The 24,929-nt window shown below is 44.1% G+C and overlaps 1 protein-coding gene across 2 annotated transcripts; it reads left to right on the plus strand.

The window, feature by feature from the left end:
- Positions 1-709: 709 nt before the first annotated feature.
- nup93 (nucleoporin 93) lies at positions 710-22,348 on the plus strand. 2 transcript variants are annotated; one of them, XM_079743989.1, is made up of 22 exons: positions 710-817; positions 1,405-1,587; positions 2,483-2,600; positions 11,312-11,374; positions 13,022-13,150; positions 13,967-14,041; positions 14,980-15,072; positions 15,542-15,681; positions 15,877-16,009; positions 16,103-16,260; positions 16,553-16,718; positions 17,213-17,306; positions 18,823-19,014; positions 19,286-19,412; positions 19,574-19,646; positions 20,043-20,087; positions 20,198-20,314; positions 20,415-20,533; positions 20,937-21,054; positions 21,243-21,326; positions 21,777-21,905; positions 22,091-22,348. In XM_079743989.1, exons 2-22 carry the CDS (start codon positions 1,409-1,411, stop codon positions 22,199-22,201), a joined length of 2,463 nt encoding a protein of 820 aa, XP_079600115.1. In that variant the 5' UTR covers positions 710-817; positions 1,405-1,408; the 3' UTR covers positions 22,202-22,348. The 2 variants fall into 2 exon arrangements, with proteins under 2 accessions (XP_079600115.1, XP_079600116.1); XM_079743990.1 differs by lacking the exons at positions 710-817; positions 1,405-1,587; positions 2,483-2,600 and adding an exon at positions 6,985-7,249.
- The last annotated feature ends 2,581 nt before the right edge of the window (positions 22,349-24,929 follow it).

The raw sequence follows: 24,929 nt of genomic DNA on the forward strand, positions 1-24,929 counted from the left end.
GCTTGCCTGGTTCCGGCCCCTGAATTCGTGGCCATCTTTTAAAAAGAAGTTCTGGAATTAATACAAATTCAGGATGGTTATAAGGATACTTCTCTGCCCCACTTGCTCACACTATGCTCCTATCCAGAAAGTTTTTTGCAGACATTTCATATTATTAAGGTCATTGAGTTTAAAATACTTAAGAATGTCTGACAGGCACATTGTATAGCAGGGGTCTTAATTAGAAAAAAAAAAAAAAAGTTAAACTGAAGTGTGACTATTTCAGTGGTATTTAATATGCAAACCAACAAGGGTTCTCACACCACTGTGTCTTCTTGTCTGTAATTATTTATTATAAATTAAAGGAACATTGCAACAGAGGCATGGCAATTTAACACCCTGTATACAAGTTATGTGAAAGACTGGTTTGAACATTGGGCTTGGCCCACTAGCATTAGCTCTGTGTCTTTCCCCAGGTGAAATATATTTGATGACTCCTGCTACATAACTACAAATATAATGCACACTACAAAGCGAATACCTATAAAACCCTGTAAAAGGTGCCCACCCATTGGAAATGAAAGCCCCTCTGCCTGAGCTCTGCCTGAGGCCAGCGCTGTGAACGGACTGTGTTATTATCCAGCAGATGGCAGTACTGCTGCACTGTGGACGTATCAACGAAATACATTAGAGACGAAGAAAAGGCCTCGTCCAATCAGCGGCATTCTTAGAAATGCCGGGTTATGTCCGAGCGACCATACACGATTTACCATAATATCAAGTTTCAAGCTATCTTCTGAGGAGAAAGGGAATATATTAAATCCTGGCTAGATAGCAGGTTCGTTGTTTAATTGTCTGCAGCTTAGAGTGGAGATACATCATCAACATCCCATTACTATTTCCTGAGCAATTTTCAAACAAGCTAACCTTACCCAATGTATCAGTGATTGTGTTAAGCTAACAACGCATGCTAACGAAGCAAAGCTAGACATGCTAGTATTATAAATGATTAGCGAAGTTTCCCCCAACCCCCTTGTTTTATAATGTTATGTTTTGCTCTGTCTAAATTGCGTGATAGGCCACAGTCTGTCGCTTATGTAGACGATCAGGATGTCATGGGCTAATGTAACCTCACTGTCACATGTGCGCTCTTGTCAGTCGAAATGAACATGTAAACATGAAAAGTCTCAACTTCTTAGCGATAAATTAATATTATTCTATATATGGTTCAACACAATACCTCTTGTTATTAACATGTTTTATGTATAATGCTAGCTTTAAGTTTATTAAGGCGTTATTATATATTAAGTAAATAAACCTTCCCTTCTACTGTACTTTGTCGTTAGTGAAATGGAGAACTGTTGTGCAAAGTATTCTCTTTGCCGTTTTGTCACCTTCACCATTTTGTTTTTTGATCTTCTTTAGAGCTATGGACACCGAGGGTTTTGGAGAGCTGCTACAGCAGGCAGAGCAGTTAGCCGCCGAGACAGAAGCGGTGTCGGAGCTTCCTCATGTGGAGAGGAACCTGCAGGAGATCCAGCAGGCTGGGGAGAGGCTCAGGTCCCGCACATTGACCCGCACCTCTCAGGATGCAGCAGATGTCAAAGCGTAAGGATGACCAGTTGTACAGCCAGCTTTTCTGTTTCAGTACCATAGTGCTCAGTGTGCAAAATATATTTCCAGGGGACTGTAGTTTAAAAAAACAAACAATCATAATATGTTTGTTTTTTTAAACTAAAATAAGCAAAGGGGATTCATTTGAAGACATATTACCATAAACCTTGAACATTTTCAAAATGAACACCTTTTGTGTATTTGCCGGCTAGCAGAATTAGTCCTATTCAAGAACCACATTCCTTAATATACACTGTTGACTAAAACAGCACAAATAATAGGTTTGCTGTTATTTCCCTCACATGAGTTGTAGCCAATGGGTTCTCTTATCATGAACATTTAACCTTGCCCATTCCATTTCTGCTTTCTCATTCCGTCCTGACTAACAAGCTCCCCCGTCCGGTGTGCAGCATAGGCAGCTCTGTGCAACTGCAAAGGCAGTCAAAGTCAAAGCAACACAACAAATCCACTACTAGCCTAAAATACTGTATATATCTAAGCCAAAAACAATCTAAATAGGACAACTACAATTTGTGTAGTTGTATTTTATATTCTGTTGTACAGTCACCATATACTTATGTTTCCAAGCTTTTTTTGTCAACCTCATTACTTATCTCTTGTCTTCCTTGGCATTCCTTGGCTCTGAATATACACACTGTATACAGCATAGATTAGCAAGTAAAGGTAATATTTTTTCTTAGCTATTAACTTAACTTAGTTTATTATTCTTGCTTTGAACTTGACTTTGTTTTTCTTCCAAACAACATATTAGATTGTTTATTAGTCTTAAGTTTTAAGTCTTGAGCGACCTTGTTTTCCTTTTCCATGTTAATAGAAACAAAAGGACTGTTCCCTAATTTAGTCCCATGTATCTTTTCACTTTCTTCAGATCCATTCTCCTGGGCTCCAGAGGACTAGACATCTTCCACATCTCTCAGAGGTTGGAGAGTCTGAGTGCTGCCACTAGCTTTGAGCCCTTGGAGCCGGTCAAAGACACTGACATACAGGTGAAACAAGAGCCCTTATCAATATTCATGTGATTTTCTGTGGTGCCAGTCGTACTGCAGGAGTAAAACAGATTCCCTTCTTGAGTTGCCAAATGAGGGGATGAATGGGTTTTTATAGTGACTGATATCTACTAGAAGCTTGATGTAAGGCTGTGCTAATAGGTAATGGTCTGCCACAGAAGACAAATGTCCACAATCTTATTGTGCCCCTGTTGAATGCTGTAAAATAAGCATGGTTTTATCAGAATGATTTCATAGCTGCTCACGGTTAGATGTGAGAGTTGTACTGAGACAGAGCGGAAGAGAGCAATACCCCAAAAACGACGCCCTCCCTCTGATTGACAGGCAAGATAGATTCCCCTTACCAATCAGGGATGAGAAGTCGAAAATCGAAATGCTCTCATTGCAAAATTCTCACAAAGCATTTCACTCACATAAAGCTGACGTTGACTTTGCCATTTCTAACAAATTACTCTCCATTTATCGCTCTTAAATTGTACCGATTGCTCATAACATTAATTTATATTATCTGGTCATTGATATAGTTGAAATCAAGCAAAAGTTTATTGTTTTGTGTCATCCTCGTGCACTGGATGTATTACACATTGTTTTAATGATTGTTCTTTTGTGGATTATCCCATTGGCCTTTGTCAAGCCATATGAATTGCCCTGTGATGGAAGATTGCTTCATAAGATATCTGTCTTGCAGTTAGTTATTTATTAAGTTTATATCTTACAAAGATTGTGTATTATTTAGAATTGTTACCAGGGTGTCATGACACAGCACTTTTTCTATCTCTCCATCACGCCCTCTGTCTCTTACATAGATACCTCATTTAATCAATATGTACAGTAAGGAAATGGATTTGCAACTAATCTTACAGGCTCTCACACAGTGGTTCTGGGTAATGTAGAGACCTGGTGTTACTGAGTGCCTCACTCAAGGCAACCTGGCGGTTAACTGGTTTTTCAGTTCATTGGCACTGTCTAGGCTCGCATCACATTTCTCCCCTTATTGGCCCATGGTGGTTTCTCTCTGTTGTTCCTTCCTCTTATTATAATCTCTCACACTGTGTGTTATCATTCTTCTCTATCCATCCTTTGCTTATCGTGTGTAGCATTCCTATATAATGTTTCTTTACACAGTCAACATCCCGATGTCTGGATCTTCCTCTTAGTCTGGTGTCATTTTTTCCTCTTTTTGCAATTCCGTCCCGGCCTTTGCATCTTTTGCCCGATATCGCCTCCATTGTTACCTTTGATTGACTTTCCTTGCTTCCCCCAATCCTGCTCTTCTCTTTACATCCATCGGGCCATTGTTTTCATTATCTCTCCCTTTTCTTAATTTCTCTCGTGTGCAGTCGGCTGTGTCATGCTGGCTCTGGTTTCTGTTTTAGGAGCTTTGTGTTGGTATTAGTCAGGCTGATGTTTGCCAGGGTGGGTGGGATGAATTGAGTGACTGACTGGAAGAGCACTTAGGCTCTGGCAGCAGGGTGATGCAACCAATTCTCTCAACCATTAAAGAGAACGCGTCCTCTCGCGTGTTTTTATTGGTTTATATGAAATCCAGTCATGAAAGTTGGAATTTGTCTGAAAACCCAATTTAAATGTTCCTATTTTGTGGAGTAGGTGTTTGGCTGAGAGTGGTTGAATTCAGTCCAGTCTTCTCTGTGTCTCTCTACCATACTCTCCCCCTTTAAAGGAAACCCTGTTAATTAAGGACAGTAAGTGGGGAACACAGCATATTCAGGAAGACTCAAATGTAAATAGACATATGTACCCTTGGAGCAACTCTTTTATCCTAGATATTTCTATATACTTTTATATTTGATTATGTTCATATTTTAAAGTCAAAGGGAAACTATATATTTTTTGATACACAAGTATGAGCCACATCCGTTAGGGGAGTGTATGCTTCTCTGTATATGTATATATGGCTGAACTGTCATGGTTCACATTTAACCTAGATAGAACCAGAGAGACTTGGGTCCTGCTTGAGGAAAGCAGGTCGGTTTCTGGAGCGCAGCGGCCAGGGGCATGGTGTATTTAGGTTACCAGTTTGACTAGAGCATAGGCATGTAAGCGTTTGTGTCTAATTCCCTCATCAGCTTTTTATTCTCATATTTTCTAAGGAAAATTACATCACGGTAGTTCTAGTGTGGGTACAAAAATGAATCTGCTATCACAACTGTAATAGTTCTACCTGTATTGAGTCTTGAACATCCTTCATAATATGTATTGGTCTAGCGCTCGACCAGGCTAACACCCAGCTAGCTAGGCTAGGCCAATTAGAAGTCATCCGTCACAAGCCTCAGACCCAGCCCCCTTAAATTTGATACACTGTTACTTAATTCCTTCTTAAATTGTCCTGAGTTTCACTTGAGTTCACTTGCTAACTTCCCAGGCCCGGTGTCCTTGTTCTACAGTATTTTGTCCTGTGATAAGCATTATTAAGTGGGTCACACACCAGTAGGAGTGCTGAGTAACAGATAACACATTTGCTACAGACTGTTTCAGACTGTTTCTGTTTCTGGGACCGTTTTATTGGAAGGATTACAGTTGGCTCTCCAAGTGTTGGAAGCTGCTGGTTGGTCAGGAGAAACTTTTTGAAAGTTTTAGGTTGTCTCTTTCTAGGTTATTGTAAAATCAAACTGAATGGGTTTTCTTTTTTTAGATGAGCATATATTCAAATAAAGAATATAACCACATTCAGGCAAGTCATTTGTAACCTTATTGAATTATTTGTCTCTTCATACGAGCACAAGGCTAGTTGGCTAGCACGGTGCTTGTGCCAGAAAATATCCGCTTACAGAAATGTCTTGCCCATTTATTTCCTTGGCTTTCTGGGACACTACAGCTGTAGTTTCAGTTGGAAATTAACTGATTTTGGCTTTTTTGATTATTATGCATATGATGATGATATTGGCATATCTCTAAACAGCTAGAATAACAAAATCTGAGAGTTTTGCGTCGATATCCATTGCCAAAGACATCTTTGTTTATCAGATTGGGTTTTGCTGACACCAGATTAGTGGTTATGACCACAAAAGAAAACGATGTGTGGGATTAACAACTAGAGGTTGTGTGTTCATGTGGCCGATAAGGGTTGTGGGTTTGTACTTTTTCTCTGTCATCAAATTGGCTGTATGGAGACCAATGCCAGAAACATGGTAGTTAGTTCAAGAGGTGGCCAGATGGATAGAGAAAATGGATACTGAAAGGCCTTAAGCTGAATGGTATAAAAATGGAAATGTGTCGTCGGCATAAGAAAAGAAAGAAAATGGCCACTCTCCACAAAGCAAACCCTAACACTCATTTTTTCTGCAAGTGTTCTCTCTGTGTTTCATCTCTAGTTTTCTGCTCATTTCACACTGGCCAACTCTCCCTCTCGCTCTCTCACATTGCTCTCTTTGTCTCTCTCTCTCTGTCTTTGGCTTTCAGTCCCAGTATTCTGCCTTTCCATCTGCCTCTCTTCCTGTCTATTGCATCCTTCCCCTCTCCAGTGATGTTATGCGTTAAGTGGACACAGTTCGATAAGCACAGAGCATCTGCTAAGATAGACTATTGACACTGCTTGGCTGTGTGTGTGTGTGTGTGTGGTTGTATGTGTAAGAGGAAAACGTGTGTGCATGGAGCCACATTTGATGATTGTGCCTAGTACGTAGGTCCCTTATGTGTCTGTTAAGGGAGAGGTGTGTGTCTGTGTGTGAGGATTAATCATGTATGATGCTCACCACTTTCGCAGTAGTTTTGCATTCACAAGCTAGTACATGTGCGATCTGTGATAGGAAACCTCAACACATGAAGCTTCTGTATGCATGTGCATTTTCAACCCCCCACCCATATCCCCCATGCCTTCATTAACTAAACATGACCCTTAAGAGCATGATTAGCCTCCTTTTAAGACAGGATGTCGGAAGCCATCAACGGGGGAGTGGGTGGGGGTGGAGGCGGGGGGAGTCCATTACTGTAATTGCATTGCGCTAAGGGAGGGAGAGAAGAGAAGGATGTAGGGAGAGGGAGGGAAGAAATAAAGGAAACGATGCATAGACAGATAAAAAAACGAAAGCAAATGAGTTAGACTGAGAGGGACGGACGGGTGTCAGAAGTGTTGGGAAGAAACGAGGAAGGAGGGAGGAAGAGATGGAGAGAGAGCAGCTTGGAGGGAGGGAGGGAGGGGGGGTGCCGGCTCATGGTATGATCGGCAAATCTATACAAATCCATAGTATCATTCTCACGGCTCCCCCTGTCTCTGAGCGGAGAGTTGGTACAGCCCTCCGACGATAAAAACCACCTCCACTGAGTCTTGATGTGGCACTGGTGCTCCACACTCTGCTCAGACCAAAAGTCAGTGGCCTTCTTTTTCCTGCTTCTTCTTTTTTTTTTTTTTTTTTTTTAAAGACTCCGAAAGGACGGCCATGCTGGCTCTGTGGAGCATAGGGAACACGCCCCAGAATGGCGGGCCCTTCTCTGGTCCTGTCACAGCCAGAGTGCCAGAGGAAAAGCGAGTGCAATGCAGATCTCCCGAGCTGTCAAGGGCCTGCATACAGGAGGGCACTTCTTTTACTTTTTTTCCTCTCACAATTTTTTGCTAAATTCTGGTTTCTTTCATTTTCCTCCGTGCCTGTGAGCCATGGCGTTCATCATGCGTGAGTATCACATACGGATATGGATAGATATTTTATGTCGTCTCTTAGTTTATATATTGTTTCTGTCACAAAGGCAAACGGCGAGGATGGAAGTAATTCCTACTTGATGAAGACAATATAAGAGTCTATAATATAAGAGGACAGTTGTAATTGATGAATGATGATCGTGATTATGATATGTGCATGCTTACAGGAAGTGGAGGAGTTAAGGGTGGGGTTCTCTCTTACACACACATACACACACACATTCTACACACACACACATGCACACACACAATACACACTAGGGCTGACAGGTTCATTGTGTCATGTCATATGAGGACAGATGACCATCGTATACGCATCCTTACCCTATTATATAAATATTGGGTAAGTATGATTCAAATATAAAATACTAATATTACAATCAATATAAGTACGATGAAGAGGACAGTAATTTGTCCTCCGTAAAAATGGCAATTGCTGCACATGACTATTCATTTATATATATTTATTAACTCTCTTTACTGCTGATATTCAATTTTGTATCATGAGTCTGCAAAATAAAAGGCTATATTCTTGATTTAATCCCATGCCACATGCCATCTTCTTTGGTAAGGCGCTATATTTAGATTCATTTCATGATGAGTTATAGTAAATAGCTTAACTTTATGATGAGATAATATGTATCGATTTAGTTTTTATGTTGAGGCACTATATATAGAGTGCCTCATAAGGCTCTATACAAAGATCGATTTTATTATACGACTATTGATTTATTTTATGATGAGGCACTATAAATGTAGCCTTATTTTATGATGAAGCACTATAAATATAGATTGATGTTATGATCAATGGCCTTATATATATATTTTTTATTATATATATTTATTATATATGTATTGGCATGTTATATAAATGTAATTTGTGATAAGGAACAATGCAGATGTATTTAATGATGTGGCACCCTATATAGCTTTATTTTATAACAAGACACTATATATTTTTTGTCTCACCGTGCAAATAGCTTTATTTTTTAACAAGCCACAATGTATTTTTTGGTTCACTTTGCAGACAGTATATATTGCTTTATTTTATAACAAGGCACCATATATTTTTGTGTTCCCCGTGCAGACAATGCGACTCGTAACCGAGAGGGAACAAGTGGGAGCTGCACAAGGCATACATGATATAAATATGACCGTGTGCGGATATGTCAAGCATTATTGTGTGCGCAGCATGTCTTGTACATGTGCACATGTGAATTAATTTGGAACAACACTATCATCCAAAGTAGCGATAATCATTTGTCACCTCAAAACGTTGCAGAATGAAATTTGGAGACATGGTGGGATTGGGTCACTTCTTTCAATTGTAGGGAGTGTGTCTTCTGTTTTTCACAGATTTTGGACATTAAGGAATATTGGGACGTAACACACCTATTCTTGATTTCTCCCCCATCACTGCTGACATGAATTGTCTTCATTTTCATGTTTTGCTTTATGGCCTATTATTTTCCTCTAGTTTATTCTTTGGTGGATTTTTCTGCTGCCTTGTTTGCTTAATCCTCAGAAGCTTCTGGGCTGCTTGCCCAGCAGGTTTTTGGCAGAAGCGAGGATTTCTTTTTAGTAAAGCACACAATACTGGAGTAAGGGTTTGAAGCCTTGTCTGACCGGACAAGTGTTTGAACTGATTTTGTACTGTAAGAAAGTGCTTTTGAATTATTATCCTGGATACCTCCCTTTTACAACTAGTGTGGACGATTATTAACACAAAAAAACAAAATGAAATGAGCCCGGGCATAAATGAACACCAAACTCCAACCGTATGTTTTAAACGCATGGCTAGTGCCTTCCAATCCAGTGTAGTTTACAGAAGCGTCTGTGCCTTTTCTTAAGCCCAAATCGTGCTAATCCACTTGGCTTTACACTCTTATTCATATACCCTGTTCTGATGCAGCTCTCCAGTCAAAATGGACGCCCCGTCGCCTTTGGTTAGGGCAGTTAAATATAGAGCTTTTGTCAGCCTCCGGGAGGAGAGGAAGGGTGACCGTCGGGAGGGAAGTCTGTACTTTCAGTGTAATTAATATGGCACAATGAAAGAAATATGAACCTGAAATTTAAAGACAAACTGAATAACATTCCTTCAACATATAGATGTTAGGTCCGCTATCTCTCTCTCTCTCTCTCTCTCTCTCCAGCTTTGGGTGTGCTTGACTGGGGAAATATGTTATTGCTCAGTTGTGAGTTGAACAGTAGCACAGCCTTAATAAGTGGCGAGGAAAGGAAATGGCGATGCCCGGAAAACCGACAAGCTCAGGTCTCGGTTACCGCATAGCTGTTATAATCGTGACAAAGCGATACCTGGGAGAAATTGCATTTCTCACATTAAATTATTTAAGCCCTACTTAAATCGATCGATCAATAACACATTATGATGGGATATTCTAAAGCTGACTGTTAACAAACTATCTAACTGGCTATTAAACAGATGAGCCAATGGTTCACATAACATGGTGCGTTGAAGAAAAAAAACCACGATTTTCTCAGCATTCTTTTGTACCTGATCATCCTCTGCCCTGCTTCTTCGGTGTCTGGACGTTCAGGGTGAGCCGGGCCTGAGGCCTCTGACCACTGCGCACCAGGCAGGGAGAAGCAGGCAGGTGTCCCTGAGTGACAGCTAATGGAAAGATGGGGGGGTTGGTGGGGGCCTTGAACCAGGCGGTAGGGTCTCAGGCTGTAGATGTGCTCTATACCACCAGGATGGAACAATGGGGATACAAAGAAGGGGACGGGCAGCTCAAAAAATGGATCACCTAAGGGAGAATGAGATCATATTGGCTTGACCTAAGCCGCTGTTCTCTACGTGACGTCTGTGTGCAGAACTAAGCAGAGGAACGGACAAAACATTTTTAATCGCCACTCTTTTATCTGAGACGGATAAAGGTGTATGGCCATGGCAGTCTAGCCTGTGTGTAACAAGCCTTCTCTGGTTTAATATGTACTCCCTGCCGTCCTATTTTCTGTTTGTAAACGCATGAAAGGTTCCAACGTGTCCTCAATCTTTCAACTTGATGGAAGGTCTTACCTTTTTTGACGTTGGGGTGTTATTTTAGATTGACTGCTGCCGAATCGGTGTGACACCTATCAGAAACCTATCTGTCTATTTCGTGCTCAAATCCTGCAAATGTAATTTCAATCATTTAAAGCAAGACTTGATAACACATTTGTTTCGCCCTCCATATTCAATACATCTATCTTTTTTAAATACATTTTTTGTGTCCTTTTATGATTCACAACTACGTTGGTAGTATCCATATTATTGTAGTCTTGAGAAATGTAGGGTTCGTTTTTTTTGGTATCTTGTAAAATCAAAAAGCATGCATCCTTCTGTGATAATCCAGAAACACCTGAGCATGACAGAATGCAGCCATGCAGAGCAGAGACAACATGAAAAACAAATAGCCACCATTTTGCGGTTTTCTCAAGATGGCCGCCTTACCCCCCCCCCCCCCCCCCATCCCAATTCACCGCCCTTCCCTCTGAACAGTGCAGTTAAACACCTCGCTGGGAGGAAAGAAAATCATATCTCCCACTTATGAACTCGAAAGCACTGATGGTGAGTAGGATAAGTAGCTAATGCTTTCACTGTAGTATGTGGGACATAATTACATGACTTGCTGGGAGGAACGGAGGAAAACAGAGATGGAGGAGAGGCCATCTAAGACAGCACACGTCTGAAAGCTTTTCTAACTTTCTTCTTACCACCCCCTCTGAGCTGAAATTCATTATTTTTTATATATATATAAACACAAGGAATAATAGACCATGAAATATGGGGACACAAGCCGTACGCCTGCAGATGTGTGTGAACGAGGGGTATTAATGGGAAGGCTCTTGTTATCCTGACTATAGTTTGAGGTGGTGAAGGACCAGCTTCATAGTAGCAGCGCAGAGAGTAGCACAGCAGCCTGTCTAAAATGTCTTGATTGTTGTTTGCGGTCAGTTGTTAACGTCCATCTTATTGTCTCCCCGTCTCCCTCCTTTATCTCTCCCTCTTTTCTTCCTGTTTGTCTCTCATTAGGGCTTCCTGAAAAACGAGAGGGACAACGCCCTCCTCTCAGCCATCGAGGAGTCCCGACGCAGGGTCAGTGTCTGTCACACCCATCATATCCTACATCCTGGTCCATCAGAAACACCATCACCACGCAACCTCAAGTCTTAAGTACCATGACCAGCAGAATAGCTGTAGTATAGTGAAGTGGCAGGCCAAGGTTTATTGACAGATGCAATTAAATAGACATGTTTGGTACACTAAACATGCTATTAACACAACCGAATTCCTGACTACCCTCAAGTTACGAGTCAGCTGCAATGTAGAACCCTTCTAATAAATAGCCAGGTTTCGCTAAACCGGATCTCTTGTTAACGATGCGCACGATTTTCAACTTGCCTTCTTCTACAACACACTCACCTTGGGGGGATCGTTGTGAAATGGTTTCTCCCCTGATGTGAAGCGCTCAGAGGAGCTGAGTTTAATTAGCCTGCATTTTCATTCTCTTTCTCTCTTTCCATCGCTCTTGGTCGCTCTCTATGACAGAGAATAGCTTGTACTATGCCGGGCAAGATAGGTTAGTAGTATAGAGGCTAATATGCAGTGCAAAAGGATTTATATAAACACGTTTCACATTCAATTGTTTCCTTAATGATTAGCCCTCAGGCCAAGGCATCAACTCTCTGAAGGTTGGCTGTAAAGAGATGGTTGATGGCAAATACCATGTCAAATATTTGCAATGACGTTTTTGGTCAAATAAGAATGATGAATTAATGTCAATCCAAACCATCAATCATATTATTACATATTATTTTCTCAATTCATTTGACTTGGTCTTGGTAAATGACAATACCAACTAATCCTCAAATGAGTTTAGAAAGAAATTATGATTTATCGTTTGAGGATGGGTGTGTCAGCCAAGCATCCAACATGGCCAATAACATATGATTCCTAGTTCTTCTAGTTAAACGCAAATCCGTGAAGAACATGTTGATGGCTATTATATATCAAAAACAACATTTAAACTTTTATTGATGCACACAGACATGTTTGGTATATTATTATGAAAAATGTATTTTAGGTCAATCATCCTCTTCTATTGCCTCCCAACTGCGGGTATAGGTCAAATAGGAATGAACAAGTACTGGCTCTCATCTGTATTCGCAGAACCTCGCCTCCTCGTTCTGCACTAGTCTTCTGTTTCCTCCTGACCTCCAGAGTGGCACCGCTTGATTAGCCGATGTTCCCATTATCTCCCAACTCTCTGAGGAGAGACAAAATAGACTTGGCTCGGCCCATTGGTGGGGAGGCGTCCCCCGGGGACTCACTATACACCTGGTTAGCGTTAGCATGTGGGTATCAAGTTGCCGTGCCATTTATTCATACATGAGCGCGCCATGGGTCGGCTGAGAGGATCTGGAAATAGCCTGCGCTTAATCGGGACCCACCTGAAGATATGAACTCACACCTGCCGGCAGCGGTGTCAGCGTGCTGCCGGCAGCACGCTGCGTCTCACTCGCGTTGCTGTATCAATATCCGTCCCAGTCGCCTCGAAACCATTTGAGTCGACGACCATTTGTCGTCGACTCCTCGACGACAAATGTTATTTTCCTGCTGAATTTCCCTTCTTACACTTGTTTCCTCCCCCTCTCTCTCTCGGTCTCCCTCCCTCCCCATTCCTTCTACCATCCCATCCATGCATGTCCCCCGGCCCCTCCCGACGGCCCGCTGCCCTCTCAGACCTTCCTGCTGGCGGAGGAGTACCACCGGGAGTCCATGCTGGTCCAGTGGGAGCAGGTGAAGCAGCAGGTGCTGCGCACCCTGCTGGGGGCCGGAGAGGACGCCCTGGACTTCAGTCAGGATGTGGAGGTACGGCTTGCCAAATGCACTCACCAATCCACATAAAAAAAATATGAGACTACCCCCTATTAGATTTCTATGTATTTTTTAAGTAATAATATACCTTATTTCAATGGGACCTTTCATACATCAGAAAGCCTTTCAGAGTTTCTAATTGTGGTTAATGTGCTTGCTGCCAGGTGCATAGTCTGAAACCCGAAAGGGAAAGCATCAGACCGTTCAGAGCAACGTGGACACCTTTTGAATGCCCAGGATTATCCATTTAATAAATATAGGTGCTTGTGTTGGTCAAACAATGCTATAATTGGGGGTTTAATATTCTTGAACTGTTGGACTTTTTTTTCAAACATGAATTTTCATACGCATTTCATTGAGGTAAAACAATGTTTCATCCAGGTTGAACACGTTTGAGATTAGAAATCTGTTTTACAAGGGCAAACCAACTGGTCCAATTCATTATTAATACATTGTGTTCATTTCTCATTATAATTCTTAATCTGATGTGCAGATGGCCATGGATCTGAAATGAAATGTGGTTCTATGATAAATTATTCAGACACTTTCAAATTTTCACTCTGGTATCTCTTGCCAAATGCCCAAAACAGACTTGTTTTGATGTAGAGCTTTGATACTCCTAATCTATGTCTCCTTACCAAACCCCAATCTTTTCTGTTGTTTTTTGGTGTTGGTAGATGTCAGTGTGTTGGCGATTGTATTATAATTCTTTTCCCAGAGCATTGGGAAACCATTTAATTGGGAGTCTAAATCCCATTGTGTACAGGCCTATCCCCAGAACTTGACATGTTGTGTTTGTGTGTCCTGCAGCCTAGCTTTGTGAGTGAAGTCGGGGTCCCAGGAAGGAGTGCCTTGGACAGTGTGGAAGTGGCCTACGGACGACAGGTGGGTTCCCTTCTTGTTACGCCCACGCTTTAATTATTATGAATCTATTTTGGCCTCCAGATTGTGGTTGAAAGGAATTTTAGTTGCAGATTTCCTTCTTCTTCTTTCTTTTTCTTTTGTCTGGTCTCGATACAAATCACCCCCACCACCCAAAAACATAAATGGGTTCATTGAATAGTTTCTGCTAAAAACACTAATATCATCACATTACGGTCAACAATCTTAATTTTATCAATATGGCATGATTTATATGAGGTCAGAGTATATATTTAGGTACTTAGTTACTGGATGTCATCCTATATATTTTTTAAATGCAAACAGAATAGTCTATTATGAGGCAAATGTGTAAATTTAACCCTTCTTCTATGAAGCCGTGTAAATCACATGTTACATTCCATATGAAAAAATAGGTCACAGCCTGAGAGACAGCATCGGATCAAACATATTGATTGATTGGAGTGAGAGCTAGGCACTCTGGGTAATTTCCCCAGCATTGTACAAAGATTAGCCAAAGCTCTATATCCCCCAGCTCCTGCTCTGTGTAACTCGACCCTCTCTCGCTGTATGTATGTTTGATGTCTGTCACCCTATTGTAGCCTCAGACTCTCGTTGTCGTACCCCCAGTGTCTCTCTGTCTGTCCCCTCTCTGTCCGTCTCCGATCCGCTCCCCCGCTGTAGCCGCCCCTCTGACCATGTGCCGCCACATCGCCTGCGGCGTCGTGCTCCTGGTGTTTGTCGTCTTCTTCAATGACCTCCTCAACGTCTTCGTCCTCTTTGTCTTGTTCTTCATCATCAAGCGTTTCGCCCGGCAGCCCTAGCCGTGCAAGCAGCTGCCATCCCCCCCCCCCCCCCCCCCCCCCCCTTTGCCCGGAGCCGCGTGTGGGCACAATATGGCCTCGTTTGGTTTAAACTGGTCGCCGCCTCCTCTCTCCGTTCAGATCTACATCTTCAACGAGAAGATCGTCAACGGCCACATCCAGCCCAACCTGGGGGACCTGTGTGCCTCTGTGGTGGAGAGCATCGACGACAAGGTGGGAGCAGCTGCCGGCACGCCTCTCTGCCGGCCGCCGCCGACACCGGGATGAATAGACAGATCCATAGATAATGCTTTAGGAATCCGCAAAGGGACATTCAGGTGTTTCAGCCGCCGCAGGGGACAGAACGGTGGAAATAAAGACGGAGTGAGATCATGTTAGGGGAACTCAAATCATCTTAACCTAACCCGAACATAACAGGATAATAGTGCAATAAAAGAATAGCAATCGGAAAGGGGAGATTGGGCACAAAGGCTCATAAAGTGGTGGCGGTCATTGCGATGTGACAACCAAATATACAAGCCCTACATTGAGCATATTAATAATTTACAACCAATTTGGTTGCAGTGCTGCGCCCCCTATTATAGCAAAAAGGGTGGATGGGCGCCTCGCATAATTGCTTCAGAGTTCAGTCCAGTTTGTAACTGTCTCCCTGTGCTGTCACTCCCTCCCCCCCCCACCCCAGAACGTGTCAGACATGTGGCTGATGGTGAAGCAGATGACTGACGTGCTGCTGGTCCCGGCTAAAGACACCCTGAAGAGTCGCACGGCGGTGGACATGCAGATGGCGTTTGTGCGCCAGGCTCTCAGCTTCCTGGAGAACTGGTGTGTGTGTGTGTGTGTGTGTGTGTGTGTGTGTGTGTGTGTGTGTGTGTGTGTGTGTGTGTGTGTGTGTGTGTGTGTGTGTGTGTGTGTGTGTGTGTGTGTGTGTGTGTGTGTGTGTGTGTGTGCGTGCTGCCTTCGAAGGTCCTTTTCAGTTTTCAGTCCTCTCATGCCTGTGTGTCTCCTTCCCCGCTGCAGCTACAAGAACTACACCATGGTGACGGTGTTCGGAAACCTCCACCAGGCCCAGCTGGGCGGGGTGCCTGGAACGTACCAACTGGTCCGCAGCTTCCTCAACATTAAACTGCCCGGCCCACTGCCTGGCATGCAGGTGACCTACGCTCACAGCACCCGTACACTCGTGATGAATGAATGGGGCGACTGTGAGACGGGCTCCCTAACGGAGGGTGATTTCTGGGCGCAGGACGGGGAGGTGGAGGGTCACCCGGTGTGGGCGGTCATCTACTACTGCCTCCGCTGTGGGGACCTGAATGCAGCCATGCAGGTGGTGAACAGAGCCCAGCACCAGCTGGGGGACTTCAAGGCCTGGTTCCAGGAGTACATGAACAGCCCTGACAGACGGTGAGCCCGGGCATGCCACCGGCGGCATAGCTACCGCACTCGGCAGCCATGACCCAGAAATCAAAGTCGGGTGTCGGGACATGATGGCTGTTTCTGAAATAGTTTTTCTTTTTGTCTCTCTCTTTCTCATCTTTCTATCCCCCCTCTCTGTCCCCTCCCGCTACTCTCCTTGTCTCGGTTACATCTGTTTCCTCTCTCCTTCTCCTCCTCCTCACCTCCCTCCCCTCTTACCTCTCCCTCCCCTATCCCTCCTGTCCTTATCGCCCCCATCTCTCTCTCCCCTGGTCCACAGGCTATCCCCGGCATCGGAAAACAAGCTGCGTCTCCACTACCGCCGGGTCCTGCGGAACAGCGCCGACCCCTACAAGAGGGCCGTCTACTGCCTGATCGGAAAGTGTGACGTCAGTGACAACCACGGGGAGGTGGCGGACAAGACGGAGGACTACCTCTGGCTGAAGGTGCTGACCTAGTTTACCATAAGGTCCCTGTCGGCTGACGCCTTGACCACATGCTGGTCTTCCACACGACGACTTCATTACGCATGCGATGATGAGCGAAACAAGAGAAGACAAGACATAAGCTTAAACCCGTCAATTATAACACAACACAAAACTGACAACACGAGTTGAAGCGCCATAATCCCCAGCCAGCCATATTCACACAGTGTTTAATGTGAGGGAAGTGTGTTTTCCAGCGTAGCTAATGCACTTGTTGTTGATGGGCCAGTTACCGTTTAAGGCGGTACACAATGTTGAGCATATTAGCTGAGATGTTGTTGCTTCATGTCGGCTACCAGGTCGTGATACTAAAGCTGCTGATGAACTCAACCACTGGGATGGCTCAAATGCCAAGGACACACAAACGTACTCCATTTCAAATGCGTTCCCCGAAAGGGGCCGTTCCACTGCTAGCGAGGGGGTTTCTGAAGCTGTGTCTCTGCTGTGTCCTACAGCTGAACCAGGTGTGTTTCGACGACGACGGCAGCAACTCACCGCAGGACCGACTGACCCTCCCCCAGCTGCAGAAACAACTGCTGGAAGACTACGGTAGGGAGACCCCTCAGCCATCCCCGTTCTCCTCATGTCTCGCTCCTACCCAGCCACGCTCCCTCCTGCTACCCATGCTCTCATTGTAATTCAGCGCTGGAATATAGAAATACAACAGTGGGAACATTTATGGATTTTCTCGAAGAGCTATAAAGTCCAAAGCTCAACTCAGGGATTTGAATATTATGCCAACTGACAGAACATGAAGTCAAAGACAACTTGGATTGAATGAAAATGGCCGCATGCTTGTGCCTTCATGTGTCTTTCTGCGGGTGTGTTGTGACCCTACACACACGGGTGCTCGCAGAGCTTTCTCTCCGACAGCTTGGAGGAGCACTTGTTTTCTCTCCCGGGCGCTCCCTAGCCCGTACATCTTCTGCTGCGGCTGCTCCACATAGATAAGCCCACACAGGGCGCTCGCTCTCTCTCTCTCGCTCTCGCTCTCGTTCTCAGTAGCACTGCTGCTCTCAGCAGGTGGTAAAGCTTGCCTCTCTTTCCTTCTATCTCTTCTCTTCCTGCTCTCTTAGTCCTCAGTGGCCGTGTCCCCCGTCCGCTGCTGTGAAGAGGACGGGGGATGAGAGAGGGGGATTTATTCCCTGCTGTGAACGGAATAAAGGCCGGAGGGTTTTTTGACACCTTCTGTTTCGCTCTGTTGTCGCAATAATTGTGTCACTTTTTCCTTGCGCACCCCCATCGTGGCTCGCCCCCCTCCCCTTCCTTTATCCTTCCATCTCCTTTATCATGCTGTATTTACAAAGATAATTTTCTTTGCATATTCTAGTCATTCTGTGTTATCTCCATCTATTTGTTCCTTCGTCCTCTACAGTTTACCCTCTCATTCCTTCCTCTCTCTCTCTCTCTCTCTCTCTCTCTCTCTCTCTCTCTCTCTCTCTCTCTCTCTCTCTCTCTCACTCTCATGCTCACTCTCTTCCTCTTGGAAACTAAAGAGCTGGAACATGGAGATAAGGCTTTAAAATGGAGGACACGCTTCGCCCTTTTTAATGTTCCTGCATGCAAGGGAACTTTTTCAGCCAGCAAGTGGGGATTAAGAGTTTTCCTTAATTAAAAAGCCAATTTGATGACTCAGTACCTGCAATGTTGCAAAAAATAAAAAGCCATTGCTCTCTAGCGGTAGTGTGCTCAATGTAGAAGCCTTCACTTATATGTTGATGTCACAAATACATGACCTTACCCTGACCTAATTATACTTTTAAGTATAAAAGGGTGAAATGTATTGCCATTATATGTACTATGGGTTATATTTCCCATGAGGTCCTTACTTCTAGATTGGACAGGTGAATCCAAACTTGGTTGAGGTTTGTCTGCAGAAGTAGTTTGTACATTCTACCATTCAAATTCCTCTTGTAGACCGATCATGTGGAGAAGGATGACATAGCATATAAAACACGTGACGGACGGCTTCAGCCCGACGAAACGGGCGGAGCCTCTAATAGGAAGCCTCTTCCCAGGAGGCTCAGCATCTCATCTCCGCTCCGCTCTCCATTTCCTCCACCAGGGGAGTCCCACTTCTCGGCCGGCCGGCAGCCCTTCCTGTACTTCCAGGTGCTGTTCCTGACGGCCCAGTTCGAGGCGGCCGTGGCCTTCCTGTTCCGCGTGGAGCGCCTGCGCGGCCACAGCGTCCACGTGGCGCTGGTGCTGTACGAGCTGCGGCTGCTGCTGAAGTCGTCAGGCCAGAGCGCCCAACTCTGTGAGTGGTCCCCAAACCCTCCACCCAGCGCACAATACAATGGTCCGCTGGTTAGGGCCTTTGATTCCCGGCCTTACGTTCCTGGTTTCGATTCCTCAATGTCTGCAGTCCACCTGCAGACCTAACCCTTTGCCTGCTCGTTGATGCCGTCTATCTGAAGAGGAATTCACCATTAGTCACTTTGTATTAGAGTCAATGGCTCGATGCTCAATGAGCGGTAAACAACAGTACATGATCCCTTCTTCTTCTTCTTGGTGGTGTCCCCCCGTAGTGAGCCAGGAGCCCGGGGACCCTCCCATGGTGCGCCGGATCAACTTCATCCGCCTGCTCATGCTCTACACCCGCAAGTTTGAGTCCACAGACCCACGGGAGGCCCTGCAGTACTTCTACTTCCTCCGGTAACTAATCCATGCAGAACCCTCTGGTTTCAAAGTGCTTATATTATACTTCAGGTTACCCGTGGACTCTGATCTGACCCATCAACTCCTCTGCAAGTGTGTATGTGTTCACGACGGTGATCTGTAAGCATTGATGGCTCCTTGTGTCTGCCTCCCCACAGCAATGAGAAGGACAGCCAGGGAGAGAACATGTTCATGCGCTGCGTCAGTGAGCTGGTGATTGAGAGCCGTGAGGTAAAGCTACACTTCTATACTATACTCTACTTGGGGGCATCATGGCAGTAGTAAAGGGTTTTAACTGAGTTCACCTTTCATACTGCGTCAATAATTTTATATCTGAAAGAATCTCAAAATGTTTAATTGGCCATATCAAGGCCACAGCCTCAATAAAATGGTTGATATCAAAGTCACTATGGATAATTATTAGTAGCACACGTTTGGCATTGATAAGATGAGAAGAGTGGGAACAGACAAACACTTCCAACTCGAGGTCAACATTATTTTAAACATGAATAAATCATATCAAGAATTATTCACAGATTTATTTCTAAAATATACTGTGTGTCCATCCTTAGGGATCCAGTGTGTGTCTATGACCGTTGACTCTCTCCCTCTCTCCTTAATGGATAGTTTGACATGCTGCTGGGAAGACTGGAGAAGGATGGCAGCAGAAAGGTAGCAGGACTGCATCTCATTTCACGCTCCCTGTCTCCTACTCCTTGGAAATGTTTCACACAGGTTGTTCTATTACGCGTTGACCTCCTCCTCCTCCCTTTCCTCTTCAGCCCGGCGTGATAGACAAGTTTGCCGGAGACACCAAAGCCATCATCAGTAAGGTGGCGTTGGAGGCAGAGAACAAGGGCCTGTTTGAGGAGGCAGTCAAACTCTACGAGTTGGCCAAGGTAGGAGACCCTGCAGGCCTTACCCCTCCATACGTCCAGTTGTACCTATAGGACGCCTGTGATGAGGAGGAGGAGGATGATGATGTGCCTCTCCTTGTAGAACCCAGATAAGGTGCTCGGGCTGATGAACCGGTTGCTCAGTCCAGTGATTGCTCAGGTCAGCGCTCCCCAGTCCAACAAGGAGAGGCTAAAGAACACAGCCCTGGCCATCGCGGAGAGGTGAACACACACTCCCACACCCAAGCATGACATACAAACACACATGATAAAATACATACTTACGGTAAACAATGGCCAAGACAAGAGCACATTAACGGAAAAAGAACAGCAAAGTATTGAGTCCACTATTGTATTGCGGGTCATTTTCTTTGTTCTGGATCATATGGGGAAATTACATGAACTCCTTATTACCATTTCAATCCCTCATGATTACAGTCATTTAATCAATCTGATTTAAACAATGTTTGCTGTTAACAGACTACTATTGCTTGAGCTCAGAGTACTTTGGTAGCGGTTTCAAGGAACAAAACCACAACAGTAGCTAGCTGTTAGTCAGGCCACAGGGGAACATGAACAGGTCCCAAGGCTCACGGGTGCGTCTCCATGGCTGTCTCGTGCCCAGGTACCGCTCACAGGGCATGGCCGGCGAGAAGTCAGTGCACAGCACCTTCTACCTGCTGCTGGACCTCATGACCTTCTTCGATGAGTACCACGCCGGCCACATCGACCGGGCTTACGATGTGAGTAGCACCGCATCCATACCGCGACGAGTGTGGAGAGACTCCCCTCGCATCTGCTTCAGTTGGTGTGTGTGTGTGTGTGTGTGTGTGTGTGTGTGTGTGTATGGGTGAGTGCATGCGAATGCGTATGGGAAACTTCCCTTTGTCACTCACTTTGGGCTCTTCCGTCATCATTTGTTCTTCGTTAGGTGATGGAGCATCTGAAGCTCCTCCCACTCAGTCAAGACAGCGTGGAGGAGAGAGTCGCCGCCTTCAGGAACTTCAGTGACGAGGTGAGACCAGTCAGGACTCTGCCTAGGGCTGCTAGGGATTGGTTAATGCTCCTAGGCCTGCTAGGGATTGGTTAATGCTCCTAGGGCTGCTAGGGATTGGTTAATGCTCCTAGGGCTGCTAGTGATAGGTTATTGCTCCTAGGGCTGCTAGTGATTGGTTCTAAGCTCCTTGTGCTGCTAGTGATAGGTTAATGCTCCTAGGGCTGCTAGTGATTGGTTCTAAGCTCCTTGTGCTGCTAGTGATAGGTTAATGCTCCTAGGGCTGCTAGTGATTGGTTCTAAGCTCCTTGTGCTGCTAGTGATAGGTTAATGCTCCTAGGGCTGCTAGTGATTGGTTCCAAGCTCCTTGTTATAAGCTCAAATGCAGAGATAACATTTTGTCGTATACCTTCAATATAATTGGACATTGCACAATCCTGAAACGGCCCCATCTGCTCTGTGCATCTCCAGGTCCGTCACAACCTGTCCGAGGTGCTGCTGGCCACCATGAACATCCTGTTCACGCAGTACAAGCGCCTGAAGGGGGCGTCGACGGGCACCCCAGGGCGACCCCAGAGGAGCATGGAGGACAGGGACATGGTGAGGGGGGGGGGGGGGCTAAATCTTATCTCAAAAACAATTCTAAAATCATTTGTATGTTTCAATATGTATGTGTATTGTTTGCATTCCACATTTGTGTTAAATACATAAATTGTGTAAGCATGTGTAGTTTATGCGACGTATTCCATCAGGTACATTTTTTTCCATTTGTTTTGTGGTTACAGCAAATGCGCAGCCAGGCCAGAGCCCTGATCACCTTCGCTGGGATGATCCCGTACAGAATGGCCGGAGACACCAATGCCAGATTGGTGCAGATGGAAGTGTTGATGAACTGAGACTATATATATACAGAGACACACACACACAGACACACACACACACACACACACACACACACACACACACACACACACACACACACACACACACACACACACACACACACACACACACACACACACTATGAATTGCATGTTCTTGTTTTGTTGTTCCATATTTTTGTTTTTCATGATTTTGAAATAAAAAAAAGACAAATTTTCAGTTGCCTATGTTTCATAATTATTTTTTCAATATACTTTTCATCTTTATAATTTTTCCTCTTTTCTATCACCCCAACCTTCCTCATTATACTCAATGCATTTTGTTGTCATCTTTTATTTGAATCACTCATTTTCCACAGACTCCATGTTTCTCGAATGTCTGCCTAGTGAGTCGGTTACCTTCTTGGAGAATAATGTTCTAGAAAGTATGTGAGGTTTACAAAACAGACTGTCGATAATGTTTTGTCGATAACGCATATCTGAAATGTGCGCAAACAGAATGTCGTACTCGATAAACCTGGCTAACAAATGCCTACAACATTTACTGTCACCCTGTTTTAGTGGGGTTCTACTAAAACAAAGCCTTTACATGTATTTGCATTTTTCTTTTGTCAAGTGTAAGGCTGAAAAGTAGGAGTTTTTTTTAACAAGATCCGACTGCTGGGTATACTTTAAGGAATCCGATTTTTTACTTTCGTTATTTTATATTTTATATGCATACTTTATCTATTGCTGTCCAATACAATTGCTTTTTGAAGGTTGCCAGAGGCTCTACAGCAGGGCGATAAGTAGCTTGATTGTGTACCTAGTCAGGCATGTAAACTCTGGATTGAGTCTCTTCTTAACGACGGTGTCCCTTGACGTTCATCAGGAGACAGGCGACTGGGTAGGGACACTCGGCTTACTCGGTGACATTATGTGGGTGAGTAGTTGATGCCTTCACTTCAAGGGAAGTAGTCAAGGTGTTGACCTTGATGGTGGCGGCTACAACCACTGAAGCAAAATGAAGAGCTGAATAATTTGCACGCTTCTGTGGGTTGAACACCCAACATGCTCTGCATGTTGGGTGTTCAACTAAAAGGATGTTTGACATGCCTTTGCTGGTAGCCTTTTATGGTTCAGCATTCGCATGATTTTACTGATGCAGGAAGTGAATGTCCCTGATTGAACTGAGTCGCAATGTCTGTCTTTGATAGGTTGACAGGAATATGAAGGTTCTTCATCCTAACAAAGACTGGGAAGGAACAGTATAACTTGGTGTCACTGGTATAGAAAGGAGAATCGTTGTTTTTGTTGCTATGTACACAAAAGCAAGAGGAAACGGCCAAGCTACAACATAACCGGCTATAACTAATTCTTCACCAGCCTATTACTTATCATTATCATCACGACAATCTAGTGGTATTTTTAAGATTTGCAATTATGAATCCAGACGCAGCTTACAATTATTATTTTTCTGAGGCATAAATCATCGCCGGCATTTGGTAAAGGAGCTTTATCACAGTGCGATGCGTGGGAACCTGAAGCCCCCATCTGCCCAAGCCCTTCCTTCTGACTTGCAGGCCCAGCGGAAGAAGAAGAAGAAGAGGTGTGTGTTGGGTGTGTGCGCTGCAGCTGGTGTTGTGAATCAGGCCGACGACCGACACATTGATTACCGGCTACTTCACAACACCAGGGTAGTACCACACCAATGTCTACAAGACCCTCCCCTTATCTTCAGCACAGGACCGCTTGATTATGCTGTGATTAGACTGCCGCCCCAACGCCGGACGCCGGACGCCGGACGAAACAGACCAAAAGATGAACCGAGAGAATGACCTTTCAAAAAGGTCTTTGCCCGCAGAGGTTTCATAGCAGAATGTACAGCCAATGCTCTACAACCAATGGGAAAGGGGCCCATTGGTCGCTGATGATCCCAATTCACTGGTGTGGGAGACAGCACTTGTGTCATTCAAATGAATTCTGCCTAAATGGCAAGGTATGTCAAGTGATAATTCTTCCACTCTTTCATTGTATGTTGATTGCAAGTATATCTTTATTATTTTGTACCTCTAATAAACAATATTTTATTCAAATGTTAATCATTCGTATTGTTCCAGTCTGCTCATTAAATACAGGAAATTTGCTCTCACTCTACATGTTCTTGTAATTTTTGACTTGCTGTCTGTATGTGAAAATCAATCAACGGTCTTAAGATGCAAGCGCTTCAGACAGACAGACAGCACTGGTGAAGCAGCCACAACAAAACGACAATTACACTGAAGACAGAAGTGGGTATTACCATATAACCTCAAAATAATAATAATTGAACAATGTCACATCATGTGCAATACATTGCATTCACATTTTTCAGAATTCCATGTCAAACTTAAATTCCCTTTTAAAACACAAATATATACCTATAGTTATGCTTCCTTCATATCATTGTCATTCAGAATAAGATTGAAAGTGAGAATTTACTTAGAGATTAACACAATGACTATTGTATAATGACAATCAGTTGTAGTAGAAAAGAAGTAGGAAGTAGAGTTTGTATATCATATTGTGTTTCTGTGTTCGTTTTACCTTTCTGTGATTTATAAATTGTGAATATTGCATTTGCAAGTTGCAAAGCCAGTTTTTTTTATCTATGCAAGATTATGTAGTTGAATCATTTTTTGGGGCAGTCTGGTTATGAATGTTCACTTTCCTTTGCTTTGTCTGAAAATATCTATCTTTCAAAAACGACTAAGCGCACACAGTT

This window comes from Pollachius pollachius (assembly GCF_949987615.1).
Source record: "Pollachius pollachius genome assembly, chromosome: 9".
In the NCBI taxonomy this organism is placed as follows: Eukaryota; Metazoa; Chordata; class Actinopteri; order Gadiformes; family Gadidae; genus Pollachius; species Pollachius pollachius.

Coding starts and splice junctions, on each gene's coding strand:
- nup93 (XM_079743989.1), top strand. CDS start 1,409: ATGGACACCGAGGGTTTTGGAGAGCTGCTACAGCAGGCAGAGCAGTTA. Junction 16,010..16,102: donor GCCCACTGCCTGGCATGCAG/GTGACCTACGCT, acceptor TTCTGGGCGCAG/GACGGGGAGGTGGAGGGTCA. Junction 19,647..20,042: donor TGGTGATTGAGAGCCGTGAG/GTAAAGCTACAC, acceptor CTTAATGGATAG/TTTGACATGCTGCTGGGAAG.